A 24,524-nucleotide genomic window follows, 5' to 3' on the forward strand; every position below is an offset into this window, starting at 1 on the left:
AGTAAATGGCAATTTCCAAAGTACAGGGCCCTCAGTCATTCAGGAACTTTTAATGTAATAATACAAGAAGCAGCACTATATTCCATAGTATGGAATGAGCAAGGAAGCCCTTATACCTCCAACACAGAGGGCATAGCAACTGAGTACATCAGTACCCTGTGGAGCAGCTCTCCTCAAAACATTAGAGGAAGTACTCCAAGTAGAAGTTGGCACAGCTCAGCCAGGCCAAGCATGCTGCTCATATTACTGAACAACATTCAAGCTGGTTTTATACTACTTAAAAAAAAATTTCAATTGAGGAGAAAAAAGGGTGGAATCAGTTTTAGCCCACCTCCTTCTTACCACCTTGGCCTTTTTTAAAATCTCATAGAAATGAAAAATTAAATGAGACAATGGTCTTCAGGATGCAGTGGAAAAAGTAGGCTGACTGTCAAATCTCAGACCAGCTCTGAGCTACCTGTTGTTTAGACCCTTTAATGCAGAATTCCTGGAAGGAGGAAAAGGCTTTGATGCAATCTACAATAGATGATACAAACCAGCGCTTTAAATTACTTCAAAAATACCAGAACATCTCTGAAATTGTTTCCACCATAGTCTACAAGTTTTCAAACTACTTCATTTAAAATGAGCAGGTGCAAATTAGTAGTCATTCTGGTCAAGAGTAAATGTCCAGCTCTGGTAAGTTTTCTCCTCTGTATTTTTATCATTATTTCAATTCCCACAGGTCCAGAAAAGAAAATTAACTGCTGAGGATTCAGAGTTAAAGCCATTTCTTCCAGGTCACAGTTGCTTTGCAGAAATCACTGCCATATGAATACTAAAAACAGTAAAAATTTATTTTTATTCTCTTAGTGTGTCATGGTGAACCATAGGACTTATAGAGACTAATTTCCTGTCCATCTCCTGTGGATTTCCTGGTGTTATAACATTAGAGTTCAACTCATGATGCAGCCTCTCTATCATTAGGGAAACTAATTTCATCCAGTGTACTGTGTTCAGATTTGTAATTTCATAAACTAAAGACACTCATAAAAAAAAGTTTCATATAAAAACGTCTAATATTGGGAGTGGAGGGGTGCAGAGAAAGGAGAAGAGCAAGACAAAGTGTGCTCAATAAAGCTTCAATTTCTTAAGAAACCAGAGAAAAATTGCCATAGGAAAAAAAGCAGCAATCAGAAATACTCCAGCCAATCGATAGATGGGAGCTACTAACAGGAAATATAGAACTGTAGAATTAGTTAGGTTATAAAAGATGTTTAAGATCATCCAGTCCAATTGTTAACTCTGCCAAGTGCACCGCTGAACCATGTCCCCAAATGCCATGTCTACACATCTTAATCCCTCCAGGCATGGTGACTCATATGTACCAGGAAGCAACTTTCAATCCTAGGAGCCATTAGTGAGCTGTAAGCCATATGTAAAAGCCTCCCCATCCCCATTTGAGCTGCACAGACCACTTCCGCTCCCACACAAACACTCCAGCCTTGCAGAACCCAGTGCAAGTACTTCTATGTGAGAGGGACTCCCCTTTGTTATTGCTGATTTTTTAAAATCCAAACTGGCACCTGAAGAGCAGCAGCCAGCGAGTGCTCTGTGGTCCAGAAGGAGATCAGAGAGATCCAAGGGAGCTCACACAGCACTGAACCTCACTGATAAGGCACTTCTGCCAACATCTCTCATGACCCTGACTTGAGCCTTTGTAATATGCAGCCTCATGAGAATTTCTGCTTGCCCACAAGTTTGGGAGCTTGCATTTCTTTGAAAGCACAATCATTAGGACTGCTCACCCAAACTATAACATCTTAACAGTTCTCATAAATAAAGATAATACTACCTTAACACAGCAACCATTCCCTACTTCAAAGACGACTCCAAACTCTATCAAAATAAGCAGGTACACCATAACATTTCTAAAAACAGAACTAAATCTCACTTCATCATTACATACCATTGCTAATCCCATGCTTTTGTAACCAAACTTAAGCTACTGTGTGCCATAAGCTAGAAGCCCAGCTCTCTCTGAACAAGATGACAATTTACCATTTGGCCAATGGACAGGATCCCAATACCCAATCTCAACACAACAGTTTTTTGCAGCAGGTCAGAGCACTCGGTGCTATCTCAGTCCACTCTAGTTGGCAATGAATTGGAATTGGCAAAATTAAAACTCCACTAGAGTACTGAAGATCCATCTCCCCTTCCCCAAAAGTGCTTCATTCTCAGGGGAATAACATTAGCACTTATGGAAGTAAATGCCTCAGGGTTTTATTAATGTGCTAATGAGCTAGAGCCTTCTACCTTCAGATCATAAGCATGAATCATATTCAGCTCAAAGGTAAAAGTACTGTTTCTAGCAGGAAATTTATATCAAGTTCTACTTCCAGCCCCTCCATCACAATTTCATCTTTATGCCTTCTATGCAGTTTTCTTTTCCAAATCACACAGGGCTTTGAGCTCAGCAGAACCTTCTACCAAGGACCACCAATCACAGCAACAGTCAAAATCATTTTAATACAGATCATTGAGATATACAGATTATCAAACTTTAAAAAAAAAGGAAAAAGGAAACAATTTTTTTACAAGTAAGCTCTACAAACTCAAATTGACAGAAATGTCCAAAATACAATGGTTTTTCAGCAGAGAGCTACAGAAAGTAAAATCTGAAAAAATATCAGCTGCTTTAGATCCCTTTAACATTAAAGAGTCCATTGTGGCCACATTATAGTATTTAAATGATCCAGTTTTACTTACAGCAAACAGTTATTTCTAAAACCGTATCTCAGTTATAAATCATACAAAAGATGAAAAAATTACTTTGAGAAAAAAAATAACAGGGAGCAGGGTTTTTCATTCCAATATTTGCAAAGTCCCACAGTGCTTGTAACCCTTTTTCCTGCTAATTTAAAATCACGGTGTGATGCCCTTATGGTTGCTCCTTGTCACAGCAGAGGTTCATGTCTTCCACAGGAGGGAGCTTTTCTCTTGCTAAGATGACAGTCTGTCGCAGCTCTCAATTTGGAAACGCGTAGGAGCTCTAAACATGCTGGAGTGCCCCACGCCTGACAGCTTCCACACAGGATTACCACAGAAGATTCAAAAACTGGAAAAGAAAAAAAACACAAACAAACAAACAACCCCCCCCCCCCCCCCATAAAATGAAAGATTAAGCATTTATAAGCTAAACCCTTCTTGCACCCTCACTTATATCACACTATTACTATCCCCTGATGCAATTACTTAGTGGAAAAACCTGAGCACACATCAAATCCAACACCATTTATGTCTAGATGTATCTGATATATAAATGTCACTAAAAGTATCAGCTATCCAGATAGTAGTATAAGAGGACAAAAAATCACAATAATATGGAGAACTTAACATCTGGCCTAATCACTGAACATAATATTTGAATACTTGAAAATATATCTTATATAACACAAAAAGAAGGAATCCTCTCTTTGGTCAACTATTTATGAAGCCAATAAGTGACAGTTAGCTTTTACTGGGGTCAACCTTAATGGCTACTTTTTCCAGAAAAACAGCTCTGAGCTGCAATTTCCATCAAGGTAACACTGTGCTATCATCACATTTCCCAGCTGCTACTTCCACAACTGTTTCCTTAGCAAAAAAAAATCACAAAATGTAGAGATAAGAGTGATGCTTAAGCTGTCCAGTTTTAGAGAAGAGAGAATTTCATACTCCCTGCTGTCTAAGTTTAGTCCAATGGGTAAATCCTCCTGATGTGTATAGCTAACTCCTATCGTTGACAGTGGGAATAACACAAGTACACAAAGGGGACAAGGAGTCCTTAGGCCTCTTGTAGTATCAAACTTCAAATTATCAGGGGAAACATATGTGATAGGTAATAAGTCTGGGCATCATTTTCTGTGTTGAAGAGTGTATTATGGCTTTGCACACTCAGAGAACTAGAGACACCCTACCCACCCTGTTTCCAGGTTTGCAGGAACTTCAAGAAACCATTCTGCCCTAATTAAGCAATTGCTATATATACACAGATCTATACACACAGATCTAATCCCAGATCAAAGCCCTGTGGAGCAAAATGAGATGGAAAGGATTAGACAAAATACAACTTTTGTTCCAAAGGTCTTCCATGCTGCTCAGAACCCCTTCCTCCTATTAAAGTCATAAGTGAAAAACAATATTACAAATCTTCCTTGTCTTCAAATGCTTGCTACCATTTCATAGCAAACTATGATATAATCATGCAGACTGTGTTTTGGCTTACACATAATCAACACCTAGTGAAAACAGATTCAGCTGCAAGCTGTGGTCAGCTCCACAGAAGGCTAAACGTCAAGTCAGAAAAGCCAGCTCTGACAGATAACTTTGTAATGTTAAATTTTCATTAATCAAAGCCTTATCTAAAATATCTGCAATCTACAGATCACATCAGGTCACACTCTATGCTTGAGGTAATTTTTCAGAGCAAAACTGTTCCTATTCACCTGTAATTAACCCTGCAAAATTATCATGCTATATGGTAAATGTAAATCTAAAAAACAAATAATAATAATGAAACAATACAGGCCAGATAGCACAGTTTGAAAAGGCAACCAGAATCTTGTTTGTTTAACATTAATAAGTCCCAGAGGGAAATGGGACAGCTGTGTAAAGCCACCTTAGCCGTCCCTTTTTTGTCATCGTAATTACATCTGTTGCTGATGTTCCATACAATTAAATGTCTGAGGAGTCTTTTCAAAGTTCAGGGTGAATACAGATAAAGCTTGGACATAGAAAGTAGATTAAAAAGCATCCTCAGTGATACATTTTGAAAGATAGCCAATATCATCTTGGAAAATCTTCTTAGGTCCAGTAAAAACTTTACTGAGGGACAATGTGTATCAGCACTCACTTGACTAACTGGGAATGCAAGGACTTAAAGTGAACTTGACATCAAGTTTTCCAGTAGGACTGTAGTCACCTAATGGCAATAATTACATTCATTCTATGACTTCTGTTTTCTTTCTTTAAGTTGGGGTTTTGATTGTTTGGGGTTTTGTTGTTGTTGTTGTTCTCTGCATTTGAAAAGAAATTATTAAGTTTTTGAAGATTCTGAAAACAGTAATTATCTTACAACTTGAAACTGCAACTGAGAAACACAAAATGCTAGAGTCTACTCAAAGATAAAAAGGCAAAGGACAGAGTATAAAGTAGCTAATTAGAACTTTTCTGGGAAACAAGAATTACTTGGTTTCACTTAAATTTCAATATTATAAACTGATCCACAATGTTTTAACCAAAACTAGATACCCAGATATATAGTTTGAATTTCAGAATTGCTAAGCATCTAACTGCTTTACTTGACTTGAAAGAAAAAAGAATATTAGAAGCTGTAAGAGACAGGAAAAATTTGGAGCATTCTGAAAAAGGAAAATTGTCTCTTGCTATTTAAAGCATTACCTGATAAGAAAGATTCTTCAAAAATTACTTTTCAAAAAAAGACTGGAAAAACAGACACCAACGAAAACCTTAACCAAAAAACTTTTTCATTTTCAAGCAGATCTAATGAAAATGAAATATATATACACACAAAGAGTCAGCTGGAATTTTGGGATGCTTAATTTGTTTGATCTAGAAGATGGAAATTTTGTGACAAAATTTTTTTCTATGAAAACCTGTTTTGATTTGAAGAGCTCTGTAAGTAGTATTTAATAACTAAGACTGTGTATAACTAAGTAAATTATATAAACTATTTACCTCTATCATACCTGTAAAGTTACTATGGCTCACAGACATAAGTGATATACATCAAGTGTGATTTTTTTTCCTTCAAAGTATTACTTTCTAACAAGATGAAGGGCTAAAATAATCATTTGGCTCTCTAAGATTTGATTTGCCTCAACCCTTTCTTATTCCAATTAGTGAAAATAAACTGTAGGGTACAATCCTTCCTAAACTACATATCTACTTAAACCTGAACATTAATGTGTCCCAGATCTTTTATCCCAGTATGGTTCCTTTTTGTGCTACTCTTGCATAGGAGGCATATCAGGATTTTGACTGGAGAGTTGAACCACAGTCTACAGAGGACATGCGTACGTGGCAAAACAAATACAAGAAGCAAGCACAGAAAAACAGAAAGGTATGAGGACTCTTCTGCTTCAGTTAGATTTCTGTTTGAAGTTGAAACCTGAACTTGGGCAACTACAGCGCCTCCATCTCAGAAACAAAACAAACACATTGTTTTGGAAGCTCACTGCCATGGAAAATGAAATACTCATATGATCCCTGGATATTATTGCAACATACATTCAGCTTTACCAAATTCATTAAATAATTTTAAGAGTTTTACAATCCAAAATGGCTTTCCTTAAGGTATTTGGCCTGTCTGGTAAAAGAGACTTATAACAGTCTATGTGATGCACTGCCATTTCTGAGTAATTTGAGTCTGAAATAGAATGGACACAAAAGTGTTCATACTTTCAATACTACTGAGTACAGCAAATAAGAGCAGGAGACTGCAAAACTGCGGCATCTTGGGAGTTTGTGAGAAAAGTTAAGCCTGGGAAAAGGGAGTGTGTGTGGGAAGGTGTTTTAACATTTTTTATTTCTCATCATCCTACTCTGATTCAATTGCTAATAAATTAAATTGCTTTCCCCAAGTTGAGTCTTTTTCCCCATGGCAGTAACTGGTGAGTGATCTCTTTCTGTCCTTATCACAATCCATGAGCCTCTGGTTATATTTTTCTCTCCTCTGTCCAGCTGAGGAGGGCTGTAAATAGAATTTTGGTGGGCACCTGGTGTTCAGCCAGACTAAACTCATCACAATAAGAATTATTTCAATTAGTTGTCATCATGTCTATAAAGAGAAATAATACTAAAACAAAAATAGATCAGCAAAAATTTACAGTAGAAAAAAGAACTGACTCCAGGTATGAGAAAAAGGTTTCAGACCCCACCCAGGTTCACTGAGATTTGAGAGCACACAGCCCACACTGAGTCAGGCCAAAACTCAATTACATTTCCAATTCTAACAGTGTTCTGTGAACTTTTGCACATGTATTTGCAATACTTCACAAAGCTACTATGATCATATCCCCAAATACCAGCATCAAAATCAACTTTTCAGAAAAGGAAAAAAAATGTTTATATTACCAGAAATAAAGAAATTTGGTTTCCTGCACACTAATATTCTGTATTTGATTGACCAATCTTAAAAAAGTTGAGAATTCCAGCTGAAGCTTTTATACAAGTGGGACAATAAGGTGTTGGTCCTCTATGGATTTTTGGTGTTTAAGAAAAGATATAAACCTATCTCTTTCCTCATGTAAGGAGTACATGTAATATAAAAATCCTTCTCCTCTGCTCTGTAGTCTGTTTTCACACAGAAAATGTAGTATTTTGGAGAATTTTGCTTGTAAAATGCAGCTGATCATCACTGCATATACCTCATCACTTAAAGCAAGCTAGAAACGGCTTGTCAAAATGTCAGTGGCAGTAACCATGGTTTTTGGGTTTGGGGGTTTTTTAAGCTCAAAGAGTTACTGGAATTCACACCAGCAAAAATGCATCTATCTACACAATTTTAAAACAAAAAAAAGGGGGATATAGGTGTGGGTGTCTTATCCCAAACAGCTAAATCATAATGAAAGCTCCATTACAGTTTGTAGTATACTTTAAGCCTCATCTGGGAGGACCACATTTAGCCTTTAGCCAGGTCCTCCAGAGTTCCAACAGCACTCTTCTCATGAGTTGTTCCAGAAATTTAATGTGCATGGGGCTTTTAGGAGGCTCCTTACTCTGGCTAACAGATGAAAACCTTGCACCATTCTAACACCACATGTGGAGAGCAGCAGACTCCAGTTTTCTTACATCTATGTTCGTTTTAAACAGTACTCAGAACATGCACAAGTTGTTTTTATTAGAGCTGCAGACAAGAACACATCAGCTATAATGAAACAGTAAAATTCAAATGCTGCCAAAAATATTTGGCTTTGGTCTACAGTCAATTTGAGCTTTTGCCCAACATCCACTTGCTCTCCAGTCCCATAGGGAACTGCTCCTCAAATAGTCTTAAGTTTATTTTGTTTTTACTGCAACTCTTCACCATGCAGCTGCGCAGTAGTAAACATGACCCCAACATAGAGTGGAAGTTTGGCAACAACTTGATTGCAAATGTAATCTACAACAGCCATGGAAGTTAGCCAAGCCAAAAGCAGAGTTAGAGCTCTTAAAAATTCAGGCTATAAATGGCTATACAATATCACACTTCACACTGCAGTTTGCAAGTGTGCTTAACTGCTGTGCTGTGCTACACCTGCAAATCATTTCTCTGTTCGCAAATACTACAGAATTAATGCTGATGCCCCAGTATCTGATTGTCTCCAAATCAGGTAACAGTAAATGAAGAGTAATAAATCAGTAGTATTGTTTGAAAGATGCATTATTAAACAAGTGTGCAAGTCTCCATGGGATCAGGACCTTGGATGGCGAAGTGATGATCTAAAGTGCACTGGAAAAATACAATGGCAGTGTAATTTTTAAGGCTCAAAGTGATGGCCTGGTTAATGTAACAGATAAAAATTAAAAACCTTCATCAAGTTTTTAGGATAAATGTTTTTAAGTCTTTCTGAGTTTTAAAGTCTGAGTTTCTAAAGCTTTGTAGTTATAAAACACATTGCCGTGTTTTATAAGATGGAGGGAGCATCAGAAGCATGAATATGCATGAGATTTACTTACAAACAGGCTACAGAAATAGCTAGTACTACCCTTGCTACTGTTAAAATGAAAGCTGAAGTAAAAAGATGAGGTTTCTCTGACAGCAATTGTCTAGTACATATAAAAAGAAGGTGAAAATAAAGAGATGCAATTAAGTTAATTGCAACAGAATCTCTGAAGTGAACATTCTGATGAAATTCCATGGCCAGCTGTCAGAGGTCAGCATATGGAAGAGACATCAAAAGTCAATCCTGACAGCATCTTCCATTCTCAAAACAGCACTAAGTAGATTCTTGGCTCAGGGATATACTTCCAAAGTCACGAAAAGCACTTCAAATTAATATCAGTTAGATAATTTCCTCACTTAAACTGGCTTAACTCCCAACCCAACAATTTTTCAACAAATTCAGCTACAACATAGTCAGGCCCTAAACAAGTGGCTTCCAGAGCAGCTTTGTAATCAGCTTAATTTGTAGCTGTCTCTCCATACTTATCACAATCACATGTTCCTGACTCTGCCCAGTGCCTTACTAGTGGCCATACAATGACATGCTTGAGCAGATCAGAAGGATGATTTGGTGCACACTAATTTTCAGGGAGGTTAATTTTCAGACACATTAACTCCCAGGTTTCCACCATGCTTGCAGCCCTGGGAATACAAATAATGGCACGAGGTCAAAAAGGTGTAGCAGGGATTAGCTGTACCTCAGTGAAACGTGAAACCCTATTTTCACACAGAAGTTCAGGCCTTGGCTCACTACAGCATTTGCAACCCTGCTCAGCAAAGCACACTGACTTAAGGAGTCAGTTACTATGGTGATAAGCATGGAATAAATGTTTATACATAATTAGTTAAATTATCCCTTCAAGAAAGCAGTTGTCCTCACAGGCAGCTACTCATATTTTTAAAATTAAATAGATATAAAAACAAATTTAAATTTTAAAGCTTAAGAATCACTACTATTCATCCACGAGCTAATGAAAACTTAAGTCTATAACAAGAACTACAAAAAAAGAGAAAAATTAGTCTATGAGAAACCCATCTCAAAACTACACTGTAAATGCCCTACAAAATAAGCTAATGCTTGGTTTTAAACATTTGAGGGTTTTGCTTAAGAAAAACAGTGATGAATAATAAAACTATCTTCTTGCTTAACAAAACCTAAAAAATACTTACTGAATGAAAAACTATGTATGAATCCTTTTAATCCATGCAATCACTAAATTAAGTCAATCCTACTTGTAAAATATAAGCAGTATTTTCTAACTCTAAGCTTACTGCAAAAGCCATATGCTGATATAAACAAGTTCATTTAGTCAAAATGCTTAGTCCATAAAATCATAGGTAGCTTACTTCCTTTTTCAAAAGACTATGAATCAGCAATTACTGTAGAACCATCTGCCACAAAGATGAATATTCTGCTCACAGTTTTGGAGAACCCTTTACCAAAATATTTATGTGTAACTTGAGGGGTTTTTTTTTTTGATTAAGAAAATACAGTCCTAAAATGTGAGCACTAATCATATTACTTAGGATATAAAATGGCCTTAAATTTAAGGAATACTAAGTTCAGAATAGACAAGATGATTTCCTAGGATCAATAACTACAAAAAAAATAACAACAAAACTTAACCAAACACAGAGTTCTTCCCCAAAATGCAGTAGAAATATTGCCAGCTGGTGAGCTGTCTCTTTCTTCCCACTAGGGAAACCGTTACCAGCTCTCGCCTATCCACACACACTACACTCCTCTCTCAGCCTGACCCAGTTCCAACCCTGGTCTCAAGTGTGATAATGAAATCAAGCTTTATCCACCCAATGGGCATCTATTAAATATTAGTCCCCAAATGTTTCGGGGTGTGTCCTGCCTGGCTTCGTCTGGCCTCGCTGCTGGACCAAAGGCGGCAGCTTTGGCGTTTTTCACCCCAGAGATGCCTTTGGCTTGCTAGGTGCTGCAGCTGGGCGCTCAGAACAAGTCCAGGCAAAACAGGAACTCAGTTTACCTTTGGTGGAAAAGGTTCAGGCAACAGTGAAGAGAAAAGAAGCGGGTTCTGCCAAGGAGCTTAGATCCAGAGTTTTATTGTAGCATGGTAGATTTCTGAATCTGGCAACAGCTCCAGGCAGACAGGCAGAACGGCAGAGACAGAACCCCAACTGCATGGTCTCGTGTCCTTTTTAAGCCCTGGGGACAGGGGGAGGGGAGGGACAGGTGAGGGCCAACCAGGTGTGAGCAGGGGAAGGGTCAGGGGATGTGGACGCTGGGACAAACCAACGAGCCCGGGCCTGGGGGGGCATCTGCCAATCACACGACGCCTTGCTGGAAGGTGCCAGGCAGGAGGGCAAAGGGGGAGGGGGAAAGGTTGGCATGCTTGAGGGGGATGGGATAGGTGAGACAGGAAATGGCGACACACTGCAACAGGCATCAATGACTGACTGGTGGTTAGAGATGGGCTTTTGGTGACAGTGGGCAACTAAAGAGGCTTCTAGTCCCTAATACAGCTCTAGCACCTAATACAGCTCTTTTCTTTTTAGCAGAAATTTTTAATCATTTTCCGGTCTGCCAACTTAACTGCATGTGTATTCTCTCCCCAGCCCAACTGCTTGATAAATTAACTTTAGAAAAACTTCAACTACATGAAGTGTTTAAGCTAAGAGGGATAAAATTTTAAGAACTGAGTTAGGAAGCACACCTGTGCAGGTTCATACAAGCAGATCATATGTGGAAAACTCCCAATAAGGAGGGCAAAACCAATGGTGTATTCCCTTTTCCTGCAGCATGGCAGGAGCCAATACACACACCTGCTATCTACCCACACACTACAACCTACTGGTAAGGAATAGTGAGTTTCTAACCCTAATAAACTCATAGAATAACATTTAGTTATCCTTAACATGTAGGCTGTAAGTTCCTCCAAGGCAAAGAGCTTCTTCAGTGCCCTGCACTTGTTGACACGCAAGATATAAAGGGAAGATGTACAGCTGATCATGAAGAAGCAGAACATAATTTTGACTTGCTCTAAGAATAGGCCAAACGCCTTCCTCCAGTTTGCATGCAAATGTATTACTGAAGACAATGCAGGTATTTGAGGGAAGAAACTCAGCTTAGAATCTGATTATCTCTTCAGAAACCGCCCAAATTTTAAAATACCTTCTCAAACACCAAGGTTTACAGCTTTAGCATCAAGAGAGTTCTAAGTGATAAACAGTTACATATTTATATAAGCTATCTTTTTTTCAATTGAGTGTTTAGCTGCAGGAAGCAGTGTGTTATTGCAAAAGGCAGTAACTAGATAATTAAGTCAAACTAAATGTTCTTTTATCATTAAAAAGATGTGTTATTATTAATTCACAAAACATTAATTTACATTTACAAGATAATCCACAGCAAGGAACCAGACATCCCCAAACACAGACACTAGAGCTGTTGGTTGTGCCAGATAAATAGCCAGATAAATTGACTATTATGCAGCAAAGCAATTTCAAAGTGGGGGTTCTTTTATCAATACCTTTAATATTTTGAGTTGTTTCCAACTTCTATGGCACACAGTCTTAAGGATCCTGTTTTCATTTAAACATGAAACAGTAAAGACAGTAAAGAATTTAGTTGAATACCTTTACTGGAACCACTGTCAATTTAAGCTGTAGCACAAAAAAAAAAAAAAAGAAAAAAAAGGCAAAGAAGGAGCAGCTTTTAAGATTCGTCATGCTTTTAAGACCTGAAATATCATGAGTGAGCTGGTCTGTTTATTTCTTCTAATCAGATACAGAAGTTTAGCTAAGACTGATGACATTGCATTTTGAAACTTTTATAAGTCATTAAGAATCCTTTTGTTCTTTCCATTTTTCCTCTACAAAAAAGTATTTAGGCTGGACATATCAAGCAAGGTTGAATTTACCATATTTTAATATCATGTACTTTTCAGTAAGTTAAATATAGATTATACTATGTAAATAACAATGGACATATAAATACACTATGAATTTGTATGAGAATTTCTGAATCTTCCGCCTATTGCATTTCAAAAAGGACATTTCAAAAGAGGCCTAAAGTCTACACATCCATCTGAGATACCTACTGTGTAAGGTCACATAGAAAATGAATGACAAATCTGTTAAAAATCCTCTATTTCAGCTCACTGGTGTAAACTGAGTATTTGTGGAGGTGTTCCCAAAATGACATCCAGAAGAGCATGTGCACTAGAACACTTGTCTTAGACATCAGGATTACCACTTACCAACCTCACTGATGTTTAACTAATGGATTTGTTCATAGTTGTAGCAAAAAATCACTGTGGTCATGACCAAGATTTGGCATCCCAAGCTCCACAAGAAACTTAATACTCAAGCGCTTAGTGATCCCATAAACCAGAAGAGAAATAACAGGGTGGAAGCTAAACCTTGTGCAGATAACAATGTCTGGACCTGTTCTCTGGTCTTCAGCACAACAGCAGCAGGCCAGAGTACTTTACTACAGTTGAGGACACCATTGATCAAGGTGTGATTCACGAACAAGACCACATACCACCTAGGGACAATTAAGGATGCTGTGGAGCCTACACATTAGCTCTAAGGGACTGAGCAAGAGGGGCTGCTCACAGCAACAGCTTTTCACTGGTCTCCTCAGGGATGCAGCATGCTTCCAGCTCAGCCTCACTGCTCAGTGAAACTAGACTCACTCCCAGTGAAATTCCTGGGAAACTGGTTTTATATCTTAACTGGAGATTATCTTCAGAGTCACCTCAATTCAAACTCTCTCAAAATAGAAATATCCCAAAACTATCATGAGATACACAGGAGAACCCTCAAAGCTGGCTACGCATGAATGTAGATCTTGAGCAAACACTTAAACTGGCTACTATGATGCCAAGAACTGAGTACTGTAAGCTTTCATCTTATCCTACAACATACATCTACATGTGTATGCATTCAGTCAGAATGACCACCCACATGTTCAGAACAAGATAAAGAACAATCATCACTAACAAATTAACCATTTGAGCAGTAAAATGTGTGCTGTCTGTTACTGAAAAACCAAAGGATTTACACTGTGAGGCTAGTTCTTAATGATTATACAAACTAGATACATAATTGAACACTGTAAAAACAAGATATACTCTTAAAGGGGGAATCCTAACTGCTTCAATGATGCATGTGTTTGTTTTGTTTTTAAAACACTGCTTACTCCACAAAGCTATTTCAAAGGCTCTTACCTCCCAGGGTTTGCGACAGCTTTAGGGTATACCCAAAGGTTTTTGAGTGTTGAAAACCAGGTTATGCTGAAATTTATTTCTCTGTAGAATTAATCTAAAATATGCTCTATTTATTGCACTCAGAACAGCAGTGCTTAAAGCTAACAGCCCACACAAGAAGGGCTGCAGTTGTTCAACATTAAATGTAGATCTTCATTTACACGTGTGAGAAAAAGTGGAATCCTTCATACACACCAGAGAAATTCTCTCACTGTACCAGATGTGGGCATACCTGGTCTGCTACCCATATAGACTGACCTGTTCAGGAGAGGCAGATTGGGTTTCACCACCAAGAGGATTACAGATTACTCCTTCACCCTAACAGCATCCCTTCTCTTTTCCCTGACTTTAGGCTAAATCCAGTGCTAACTGCTGCTGCATTTGATCAGCAAAAGACTGGGTATGTATTCCCTGGTATTCAGGCATTAATTAGTCCCTTACATCCCAGAGTATGATTACAGGATGCAGACACAGAGAATGAAAGCTTTCAGCTGCCTGCTCCTGAGGTCTTGGTTTAACTACTGCTAGCGCTGGAGAGATCATATCCAGCAGCACAAGAGAGTATTGATAAACTGCGTTTATTCTTTGCTACAGATGTCAGAATCGGGAAGTAGCATGTTGCCTCACTGTGCTATGATGCTGTTGCTCAGAATGGTTTCTATTTGCAAGAGGGACACAACATAAACATTTCCCAGACACATCCTACACTTTTAGCTCTGGGGAGGTAGCAAAATACTCCTGTGAGCACAAGTCAGCGAGAAAACTGCAAATTATGTTGACCAAAAAGCCACTACAGTGCTGTTTCTTCTAGTCCAAAATTGGTGTGAGCTATATCAGGAAAAATACACTGACTGCAATTCCACTGAGGTTTGTCAGAACGGCAGTAGTGCCTCATCCACAGGCTGTGCTTACCCTGGGAACACTGGGTCCCAGGGGTCCAGCAGAACTGGACTTCAGTAAATGTTTTCAATTCTAACCCATGGAGTCATAGCATTAGTAACATGCTTATTACAACACTGAACAAGTTTCCATTTTTTTTTTAATACCAAGATTTACATGCAGTACAAAGGTCTCATGGCATTGTGAGGTTTAAGTGTATATCTTACTTTCCTGGGCATTAACTCTCCTCTGCAAATTTACCAGCTGTTCCTAAATCTGCAGAAGGAGTCGTATGACAACTTCAACTAAATGGGAGAAGACAAACCTGAAGTTCTTTAAAAGATAATACCATTTTTCCAACACAGTCTCATCTCATTAGTACTATCCTGATAACTAAATCTGCACTATCTTTTTTTTTTTCTGACATTGTTCTCTTAAGCCTCTTTTAAGTTATTTATGCATAAATACATGATCCAAGGTCATGGAACATCCAAAATGTTCCATTGCATTCCTCACCAGCTGAAAAGCATTAGAATCATTACTGGTCTTATTGTTCCTGCCACAGACAAGGCTTACAGAAGTGGGGTTTTTGAAACTAGATTTCATATTGAGGACAGCCTGGAGTATCTCTTCTTGTATAATATATGCTGCATAAACTAGGGACAGTACATTTAAGGATATTATCATCCAGTGGAAAATTGTTTGGGCTTCAGCAAAATTCCAGTGGTGGTACTTTACAGTACAAAACCAGAAAATTGTTTTCAGCCTGCAAAGCAGGCTGCAAAATAAAATGCACAATTTTCAGAGAGCAGTATTCTTCCCTATTGACAGAGGAAAGAAAAATAGCACTGTATGACTAAGACACCCAAAAATTCATAGTATTTATTTAGGAACTCACTGTCATTATGCATACATTTTGTCTGCAGGGAGACAAAACTGGGGGGAATTTTGATAGGAAAATAAGAGAAAATGTCTTTATTCTGACTTTTGAAATCTCCTCCAGAAACATTGCAGGTCCTTTCAGGAAAGGAAAATTTCTATTTTTTTCTTGTGGGAGAGTTCAGAAACAGCAGGATGGATCAGAAGCTGATATTATATGTACTGAAGTTATAAATCAATTCCACACCAGAAACTTGATGGTACTTTGCCAAATAAGTAGGAGGCAGCAGCACCATGACTTAACACCATTCCAGGGTAACAAGCTGCACACCATCCCTGGCAAGTGCTCCTTTTAATTAGACAGTCTTCTGTGAGATGAAGGCCCAAAGACTTAAATCACTCAAAATCTGTAGATTAACAGAGATTAACAGCAAGTCCCGCCAATTTTTAATTCCTGTAAATAGATTCTTTGACTTCAGTGCAAAGCAAGAGCTCCCAGTAGCTTTGGTGACACACACACATTGCAAAAATGTTGCAGTCTGTTACCTGCAGTCTATTACTTACCTCTAAGGAGGAAGAGGATGCCAGGAAGCTAAACCTATTTATGATTCCTTAGGTTAACTATACCATGTTACAAGCACAAAGAGCAAGCATAAAGCCTAGGAAGTCTAAATGCTTGGGATTCAGGACCTGAACCTGCTTTATGTGAACACAGAAGTCCCATCCAAGCAGCTTGAGTGCAATTTCACTTTCTACTGAAATTTCCACACACCATTAAAGAGCTGAGGGGATTTTCTAGTGCTGTGCTGCAGGTGCAAAATACCTGAGTACTACCATTAAAAGAAAAAGGTGGTATCCAATGTTGATCCAAACACTGACAGACAGGCACAGTTGATAGGCCAGGTGCTTTGCACCTTGAGAAAAGAATATCACCTTCTGAATTCCCTGGGAAAGAAAAAAATCCCATCCTGTGGCAAACATATCTTATTGGCATAGGGGGTTATACTGCCTCAGTGACAAATGACACAGTCCTCAATCTGCACTTCCAAGAGTCTCTGCATGGAACAGCAGCCCTGAGCAGAGAATTCCACACACAAGTGACTCTTAGTGTGGTCTCATTGCCTCAGCTAAAGGGCTCTGAACATTTACATTAATATATGTGATCATGCTGCATCATGTTTTCCTTGAACACTCTAACATGCTACTTAATTTTTCATACTGCTGACAGCACTGCAAACAAAAACAGACTACATGAGCAAAAAGATCATGGCAGTACAAGCTGTAGAATAAATCCTCAACTAAGCTAGATGCAATTTAACATATCACACCACAGACAGCATTTGTTAATGCCATTATTTTTGTCCTCCATGACAACAAAAAGTGGATCATGGACACAGAACCTTGCACTAACTAACTCCTTACAACACATACTGATATGCTAAAAGGTACTCCACAGGAAAATATGTATGTTGATTAGTTTTGATAGTGTTATGTTAATTAGTTTTGAAAGTGTCAGGTTACTAACAGGTATTCAAAATTTGTCCCCAACTCAAACTTAGAGCATCAGCAACAAAGCAGTTCCCTAGTTTTCTCTTTGCTACAAGAAAGACAATGAACAAAGACCTTTTGGCATAGTTTCAGTTCAGATTGTTGTTTTGCCATTAAATCATTGGTCTAGTTTACTGCCTGAGTCATCACCTTCAGAATTTGCACTGGCCCAAACCTGAACCAGTCAGCCAATACATGACCAGTGATAAAACAGTAATTCAAGAGATTGTTTCTGCAATATTGGAGTTACGTACATTAATAGCTCACTAACAATCTGTGCCAGGCAGTCTCTACAGCCTTTGTTAGTTACTGCAGGAAGGTAAGAACTTCATAAGTCAGACTGACACACATAAATCTCTAGCAGAATTAAACAAAATAAGTAAGACTTTGAAAAGGTTGTAAACAAGCACATAAGTGAAAACAAAATATCAAACACTACTCCAGCACTTGCTTCTATTTGTTGCAAGGTCTTTGAGCAGTCAGCCAATTCATGTTAATGACAAACAAAAGTTGAAAACAAATAATCCTACTATCAAGTCATCTAATTCACAGCACCTAGGGCAGCAAGATCCACAGATCAGAAGCATTAACAAGCACTGTTTCAGTAAATGCACATATGCAAGAGACAACCATACATCTCCATCCCTTCTAGCAATTTGAAATCCAGCATCCCACAGTGACACAAAATAAACCAACTGGTAACTAAAACTCACCCTATGACCTACAGCTTCACAAGCTTCTGTGCCCCACAGCATTATTCCAGTCTTTCATTAGATAGTTTTTTCAGCTGTGCCTTACTGAATCTGAAAAGTATCATCTCCCTTTCCTCTCAAGTCTTGGTACTTTATACATGCTCTCACAAAAATGCCAGAAAATAAGGATAGGTTCCCTTCGATTTCTTTCACCTGAAAAGACAAATGTAGGAGTAAGAGAGATCGATAAGAAGCACATTATCCTTCCAACCATTTGTCAGTTCTAGTCAGTTTTGTATCTTTAGAAGTGCTTATTATTGGTTTATTGCAATTAAAATGATAAATCAATATGGTGCATTGGTTTTACAGATATTAAGAGCTCAGGACCTGCACTAACAGGGCAATTCAAACATGCTGAGAAAGGACAGTTTTAATTTCTATCTGAAAAGGCTTCCTCTTTTGCTGATAAAGTACATTCTCCCTTGCCCACAGTAACTGAAAGCACTTTCTCTCAAAGCCAGTTCATAAGTTGCTTTCCTTTCTTCCTTTTACAGAACTACAGAAGAACAAGAGATGATTGATTTTTATAAAACACTACTACATATGAACACACAAACATGCTTAAAAATACTGTATTTCAAGCTTTATTGCACTCAGTCCCAAGAGTTTACCTGCCTTGCTGGGAAAGCTGCTTACAGTCTGTTAAGGGTCAGGATAGAAGATTATTTAATTAGGTGGCAGCCCTAACTCTGGGATAACAGAGAGGAGAATGCTGACAAATTACATCCAGCAAGGTTTGTGAGTCAGGAATTTTTATATGAAGAGTATCGCAAGGCAAGACAAAGAGGAATATGCTCAGGACATCAAAGACACATGTGATATTAAAAAATCCTCAAAACCTTGAGACAGTTAGAGCATCACAAATAGCACTTTCAAAGAAACATGCTATGAAATGAGCTAGAGCTCAGACACATAAGCAGCAGCACAGAAACTGTTTTCTAGGCATTAGGTCAAGCACTGTGCAAGCCACATCACAATGGTTAACAACATTGAAGATCCCAAACAGATCCAGAGTTTACATATTTACCTATCTGTAGCCTTATCAGTTTCCATCTACATGGAGACAAATGTTTTTTACAGTGAGGGTGGTAAGACCCTGGAACAGGTGGCCCAGAGGGGTGGTGGAAGGCCCATCCCTAGGAACATTCAAGGTCAGATTTGACCAGGCCCTAAACAACCTGGTACAGTTGAAGATTTCCCTGCTTATGGTGGACATAGGTGGCCCCTTGGCTGGACTAAGTGGTCCCTAAAGGTCCCTTCCAATCCAAATGATTCCATGATGCTATGATCCTAGTTTGAATGGTTGTAATTATGCTGCAGCTGAGCTTTACTTCCAGCAAAAAATGACAAAGAGATGTCTGACTCTTACTCTAAAAAAAATATCACATATCAATATTTTAAAAAATATTAGTCAGAAATACAGGTACCATAATGCAAAGCATCAAATGCAAGTCATGGTTTTCTACAGACTCTTACCTACACACTAATAAACACCATCTTTCATTTTTAACTCCTTTTAGAAGTTAGATAGAAAAGAAAAGCAACTTGGACACATTCAAACAAAAGAAGGGAATTAAAAGTGCACTAGTTCTTCTTTGTACTGCATCTAGAGGTTCAAAACTATTAGCAGTGACATAACTGCATTAAGAGATTAAAATTGTATTTTCCTAAGTTCTTGGCTCTGTCTACGTGGAACTCAAAAAAGTAACAAATAAGGTATTATGTTCCTCATTTCTGTTTATTTTAATCTCATTATATTATTCAATAGAAATTCTAGCTTCCTTCTATTTCATTTAGCTGATTTTTTTACTCCATATTTACATCTGCTAGATACAGCTGCAATGACAGAGATGCAAGGAGCAAGACTTATATCAGAATTCCTTTTCCTTTTGGAGATCTCAAGTTATTATTTTTTGGCTAGAGGCCAATCAATTTTAATGCTAGCTTTTAGTGAAATCTAGGAATATTTTATCCCTAGACATCCTATCAATTAGGTTTTTTTCCCCTTAAAAGAAGAGACATCCTAACCATCTGTATTTGTTAATAAAAACAGGCAGAAAATTCCTTCCCTGGACCTGACCATTTTCTGGTGTATAACCTCCCACTGTGGCCAGGCCCAGGTTCTTACCAGCCTGTTTTGCTGATTTGTTATTAACCCACGTCTTGCACTTATGTTTTAGTGCTTGTTTTGTTTTCTTCTGGTGCAAATCACCACCATTCAGTTTCACTCATCACCACCACTTTCACTTAGTTACTTTTGCCAGGCTTTTCTGTGCAATCTGCCTGACCCACTCTTGGTTCTTCCTGCTAAAGCTGCATATCAGTTTGGGAACAGAACATTCATCAGTCATGAACAGTTTCTAAGAACTGCACATTTATTGTTCTGCTTTGCTTCAGTCTTCTAGAACAGAACAGCTTTTGATCTATTTTGAACTCCACAGTCACCCTTCATTTATGTAGGTCCCTGAGCAGACCTCCCTATGGGAGATTCCCATTCCTCTTAGCATTTGTGCATTTAATTTCAAGATTCCAGGTTTCTCCATGCACTCTAAAGGTAATCTTTGCTAATCTTAGATCAGCTCAGACTCCCACTAATAGGGCAACAGCGATGAGGCAGTTCCTCTTCCAGAAAGAGCTGAAGGGAGAGGATATTCCATTTTAGACTGGAAAGCTCATGCTCTCAGCTGTGGTCCTAAAAAAAATAACCTGGTTTTAAAGCAACAATCCAGTCTTCCCTTCTCCTATGAATTAGCTCACCATTCACCTTGAATTTGACAGAATTAATTTGCATTTCCCTGCCAAAGTGTCTAGCTATTGAGAGCCAAGGAACAAACGCGTGAAAAACATCAACATGGTACCAAGTCTTCTCTTTGGCAGTATCAACACAACTATACATAATTACTATTTTCTCATCACCGCCTCATTTGTTACAGTGTTATGTGCTGTGTCATGGCAGTCCAAAATAAACCCATTTAGCAGAGAAAGGCAAAAACACCAAAGGAAATGTTGAACCACACCCTCTTTATTAACTATTTTATTTTACCCTTTACAGAGGTTTTTAAAGGTGTCATCTGGCCTACTTAAAACTTCACAATATATAGGGATCACTCCCTGAGGGTCAGCCTTACTTATGCAAGCAGTTGCATTGCCCTAAATCTTGCCTCAAAGTAGTTACTGAGACTACATCCTTCATCTGAGTTTGCATTCAACTCAGTCATTTTATTTTGTAGACTATGCAGGGTACAAAGCTGGCATGAAACAAAGATACATGCATAGACTTTTAAGGATTATCTCATCACTGCACAATTTATTTAGTTTTGTAAAATTAACTATTAACAGTATTGAAACACCATACTCTAAAAATCTATTAAATATGGGGGTTGGACTAGATGATCTCTAGAGACCCCTTCCAACACTAAATACTCTCTGATTCTTTACCAAGCAGCTTTGAGCCTTGATAGCCTCTTGCAATACAATATTAAAAACCTGAGGAAAATAACAGCCAGAACAAAAAGAGAGCAGCCACCTCTCAAAGGCTTGCTTTCAAATGCCTCCTTGCACAGAGCTTCCTCCTGTGGATTTTTTTTCCCCTTTTGCAGAACACAGAAGTCACATGAGGAAGTTCAAGCAGCAAAGCTTATAAAAATACATACATACACACACGCACACATACATATATATAAAATAATTATGCATATAATAATATACATATATACAGTTTATAGCTGAAGGAGACCAGCCTAAGCAGAGGGTGTTTGGGAGAACAAGGACAACCAGCAGCTCTGGCAGTTTTCCTGAGGGAACCTTTCCCTGGGCAGAGGCCTGAACGAGCAAAGATAACAATTGTTAGCACCAGTAGCTGTAGCAGCAATAAACTTTGAGTTTATTAAGGTATTTTTGTACTTATATCTGCTGCCCAGGTCAGGAAATCTGCATCTTTGGAGTCCTTTTCAAGACATTTCAAGGCATTCGCTGCAGACCCAGAGTCACACTTAGCCAGGCCCAGCACTGAAAATGATCACACATTCATCTGTCAAATCATACAAGGGGGAAAAAAAAAGTGTATGCCATCAGCCTGATCAGTCCTGGTTTAGTAGCAAAAAGAAAAACAGTTGTGTCTTGTAGTTAACACTTAACACAAAAGGTCTACTAAAAGGGACCTTCGGGCAGCCCCAAAAATCCCCTTTTCCCCACATGCTTGTGAGGAGCAGCTGAGGGACCTGGGGTAGCTTAGCCTGGAGGAGGCTCAGGGGGGACCTCATTGCTCTCTCCGAGTAACTGAAGTCCGGCCTCTTCTGCCCTGCCTGCAGTGAGGGGACCTGAGAAAACAGCCTCAAACTGCGACAGGGGAGATTGGGATTAGATAGTAGGAAAAAAGATTTTTTTCACTGTTCTGGTGGCCAGACATTGGAAAGGACTGCCGATGGAGGTGGTGGAGTCACCAACCCTGGAGGTGTTTAAGAGGCGCCTGGACTTGGTGCTGGGTGATGTAGTTTAGTGGTTTAGAGATTAGAGTTACAGTAGCAGCGCCAGGCTGACGGTTGGACTCAACGACCTCAAAAATCACTTCCGCCCCTGACAACCCAACAACCTCACAACCGCCCCACCGCCATTTCGCGTTCGCAGCTCCCCACCCCGCCGATGATGTCATGACCTCGCCCCACCCCCCGGCTCAGAGGAGTCCCCGGATGTGAAAGCCCCACCCCCTCCGCCCCGCGCTAGCGCCGCTCGCGCCCCCTCCCTCGCTTGCTCGCTCCGTGCGCGGGTCAGCGGAGCCTTTGCCGCAGTGACGGGAGCGGGATCGGCATCAGGATCAGGAGCGGACTGGGAGTGTCAACGGCGGCGGCGACGCCGGACAACGCACAGCGAGGCCGGGGTCGGCGGATTCATCAGCGGGGGAGACGCCTGACACCCACCCGCCGCCATGGTGAGGACCCTCCCTCGCTTCCACTCCCTAGCTCCCTTCCCTGCTCCCGTCCCTCTGGAATATTCCAGACCGGGCCGGGTCCCCCACCCCCGCGGCCCCACCACCGCTCCGCCTCGGCGCTGCCCTGCCCCTGACCCGGCTCCTCCCGCCCCCGGGCAGTCCACGTCCTCCCGCGGGCGAGCGCCTCTTTGGGCTTCCTTCTCGGCTCTCCCCGGCGGCGGCTGCATCCCCCGCTCTCCTCCGCCGCCCACGGAACCCCGCTGGCTCTCCGCCTCCTCCCTCCACCGCCTTGGGAGCGCTAGTCGGGCTCGGCCCTTCCCTTCCCCAGCACCCTCTCACCTCACCCCCACCCGACCCTACCCGCGGTCTGGGGATTCGCGTCGCCCGTGCTGCGCCTCGTCTGTTCCATGGAGGCACTATCGGTCCCCGGAGCCGTTTCCAAACGAAACTCCGGCGATTTCGGCGGCGCTGCCGTGCGGGGGTTGTTTCGCAGCTCCGCGGGGTTCTCCCCCCGCCCCCGGTGCAGCAGCAATAGCTGTTCGTATGCGGACCGGAAAGCTGTAATGCACGTAGCCCAATGGACGGGATAATGTGCGCTGTAACTGGGCTGGGCCGGTAAAGCTGACACTTCACATACGATGGGTACTCGGGGTCTGAGGCTGCGGGAGTGCGATGTGTCCAGGTGTGTGTGTGCGCGAGAGTCGCTCTGTTTTTTCAATCATGACAGATTTAAATTTCCTTTTTTCTGCTGTAAAATTAACCTGGAGATACAGTATGGAGTCGTGTAGTATTTTACGTCGACACTAGGGGTGTCTGCTGCTTTTCACCGCTGCCAAGAAATCAACGCCCTGTTTTTTAATAAACATTTATTTTAACCTAAATTATCCAGTACCCTGGCTGCAGGAAGACCTGGCAATATTTTGGTTTTACCGCTGGAGAAATACAAGTAATTTAAATTTTTTTGTTGTTGTTTTTAACCTTTTCAGAGCGAGGCCAGCTGGTTATCACAATGCACGTTAGACCTCACAGGGCCTGGAAGTCAAAAATGGGTTTCCTTTTGTTTTTAAGCAGGCATTGCAGTCTTTCCTTTAAAAAATAAAGTTGTGGCAGAATCTAATGTGCCATGCTCAGGCTGGTTTTTTGTGTTCACTTTAATAGATGTGCATTTGGAGAAGTGTTTTGAAGTGTACAAAGCTTTGGTTTCAGTTGGGAGCACATCTATACTGGGGGGGAAAAGAAAAGTTCATATTTTGAGAACAAGATATTAATGAATTTGAGGCTTAAAAAAATTATTATCACTTATGCCATGGTTGCAGTACTGGTAATTACTTTGAATGTATAGATCATCCTGAACAGCGATCTTTTCCACTCGACAGTTGTGCTCATCCTGCCAGTAGTTGGATCTTCTGTGAAAATTTTGTTCTCAAATACCTGCCATATGTGACACACTACCATGTATAAAAGGAAAGAAATATTATTTAACTATGATGCCCATATGCATGTCAGGAGCCTTTAATGAACTTAACTTTCATGTATTATTATGTTGATTATTTTTTTCATCCATTCTGTTGTAATTAAAGCTTTCTTATGATCTTTTGATGATGTAA

General features: G+C 39.8%; 1 protein-coding gene and 1 long non-coding RNA gene across 2 annotated transcripts in view; one reads left to right on the top strand and one right to left on the bottom strand.

The window, feature by feature from the left end:
- Nucleotides 1-2,492: 2,492 nt before the first annotated feature.
- LOC136554406 (uncharacterized) lies at nucleotides 2,493-23,686 on the bottom strand. The gene is made up of 2 exons (XR_010783322.1): nucleotides 23,278-23,686; nucleotides 2,493-3,100 (listed from the first exon to the last, which is right to left on the bottom strand). It is a non-coding gene; the product is annotated as an uncharacterized lncRNA (long non-coding RNA).
- Nucleotides 22,693-24,524, top strand: part of PPP3R1 (protein phosphatase 3 regulatory subunit B, alpha) — a 38,662-nt gene continuing 36,830 nt past the window's right edge. Inside the window, exon 1 of the mRNA XM_066546329.1 lies at nucleotides 22,693-22,917. Coding sequence (XP_066402426.1) covers nucleotides 22,915-22,917 — 3 coding nt within the window. The 5' untranslated portion in view covers nucleotides 22,693-22,914. The remainder of the gene's footprint in view (nucleotides 22,918-24,524) is intronic.

This window comes from Molothrus aeneus, chromosome 3 (genome assembly GCF_037042795.1).
Source record: "Molothrus aeneus isolate 106 chromosome 3, BPBGC_Maene_1.0, whole genome shotgun sequence".
NCBI lineage: Eukaryota > Metazoa > Chordata > Aves > Passeriformes > Icteridae > Molothrus > Molothrus aeneus.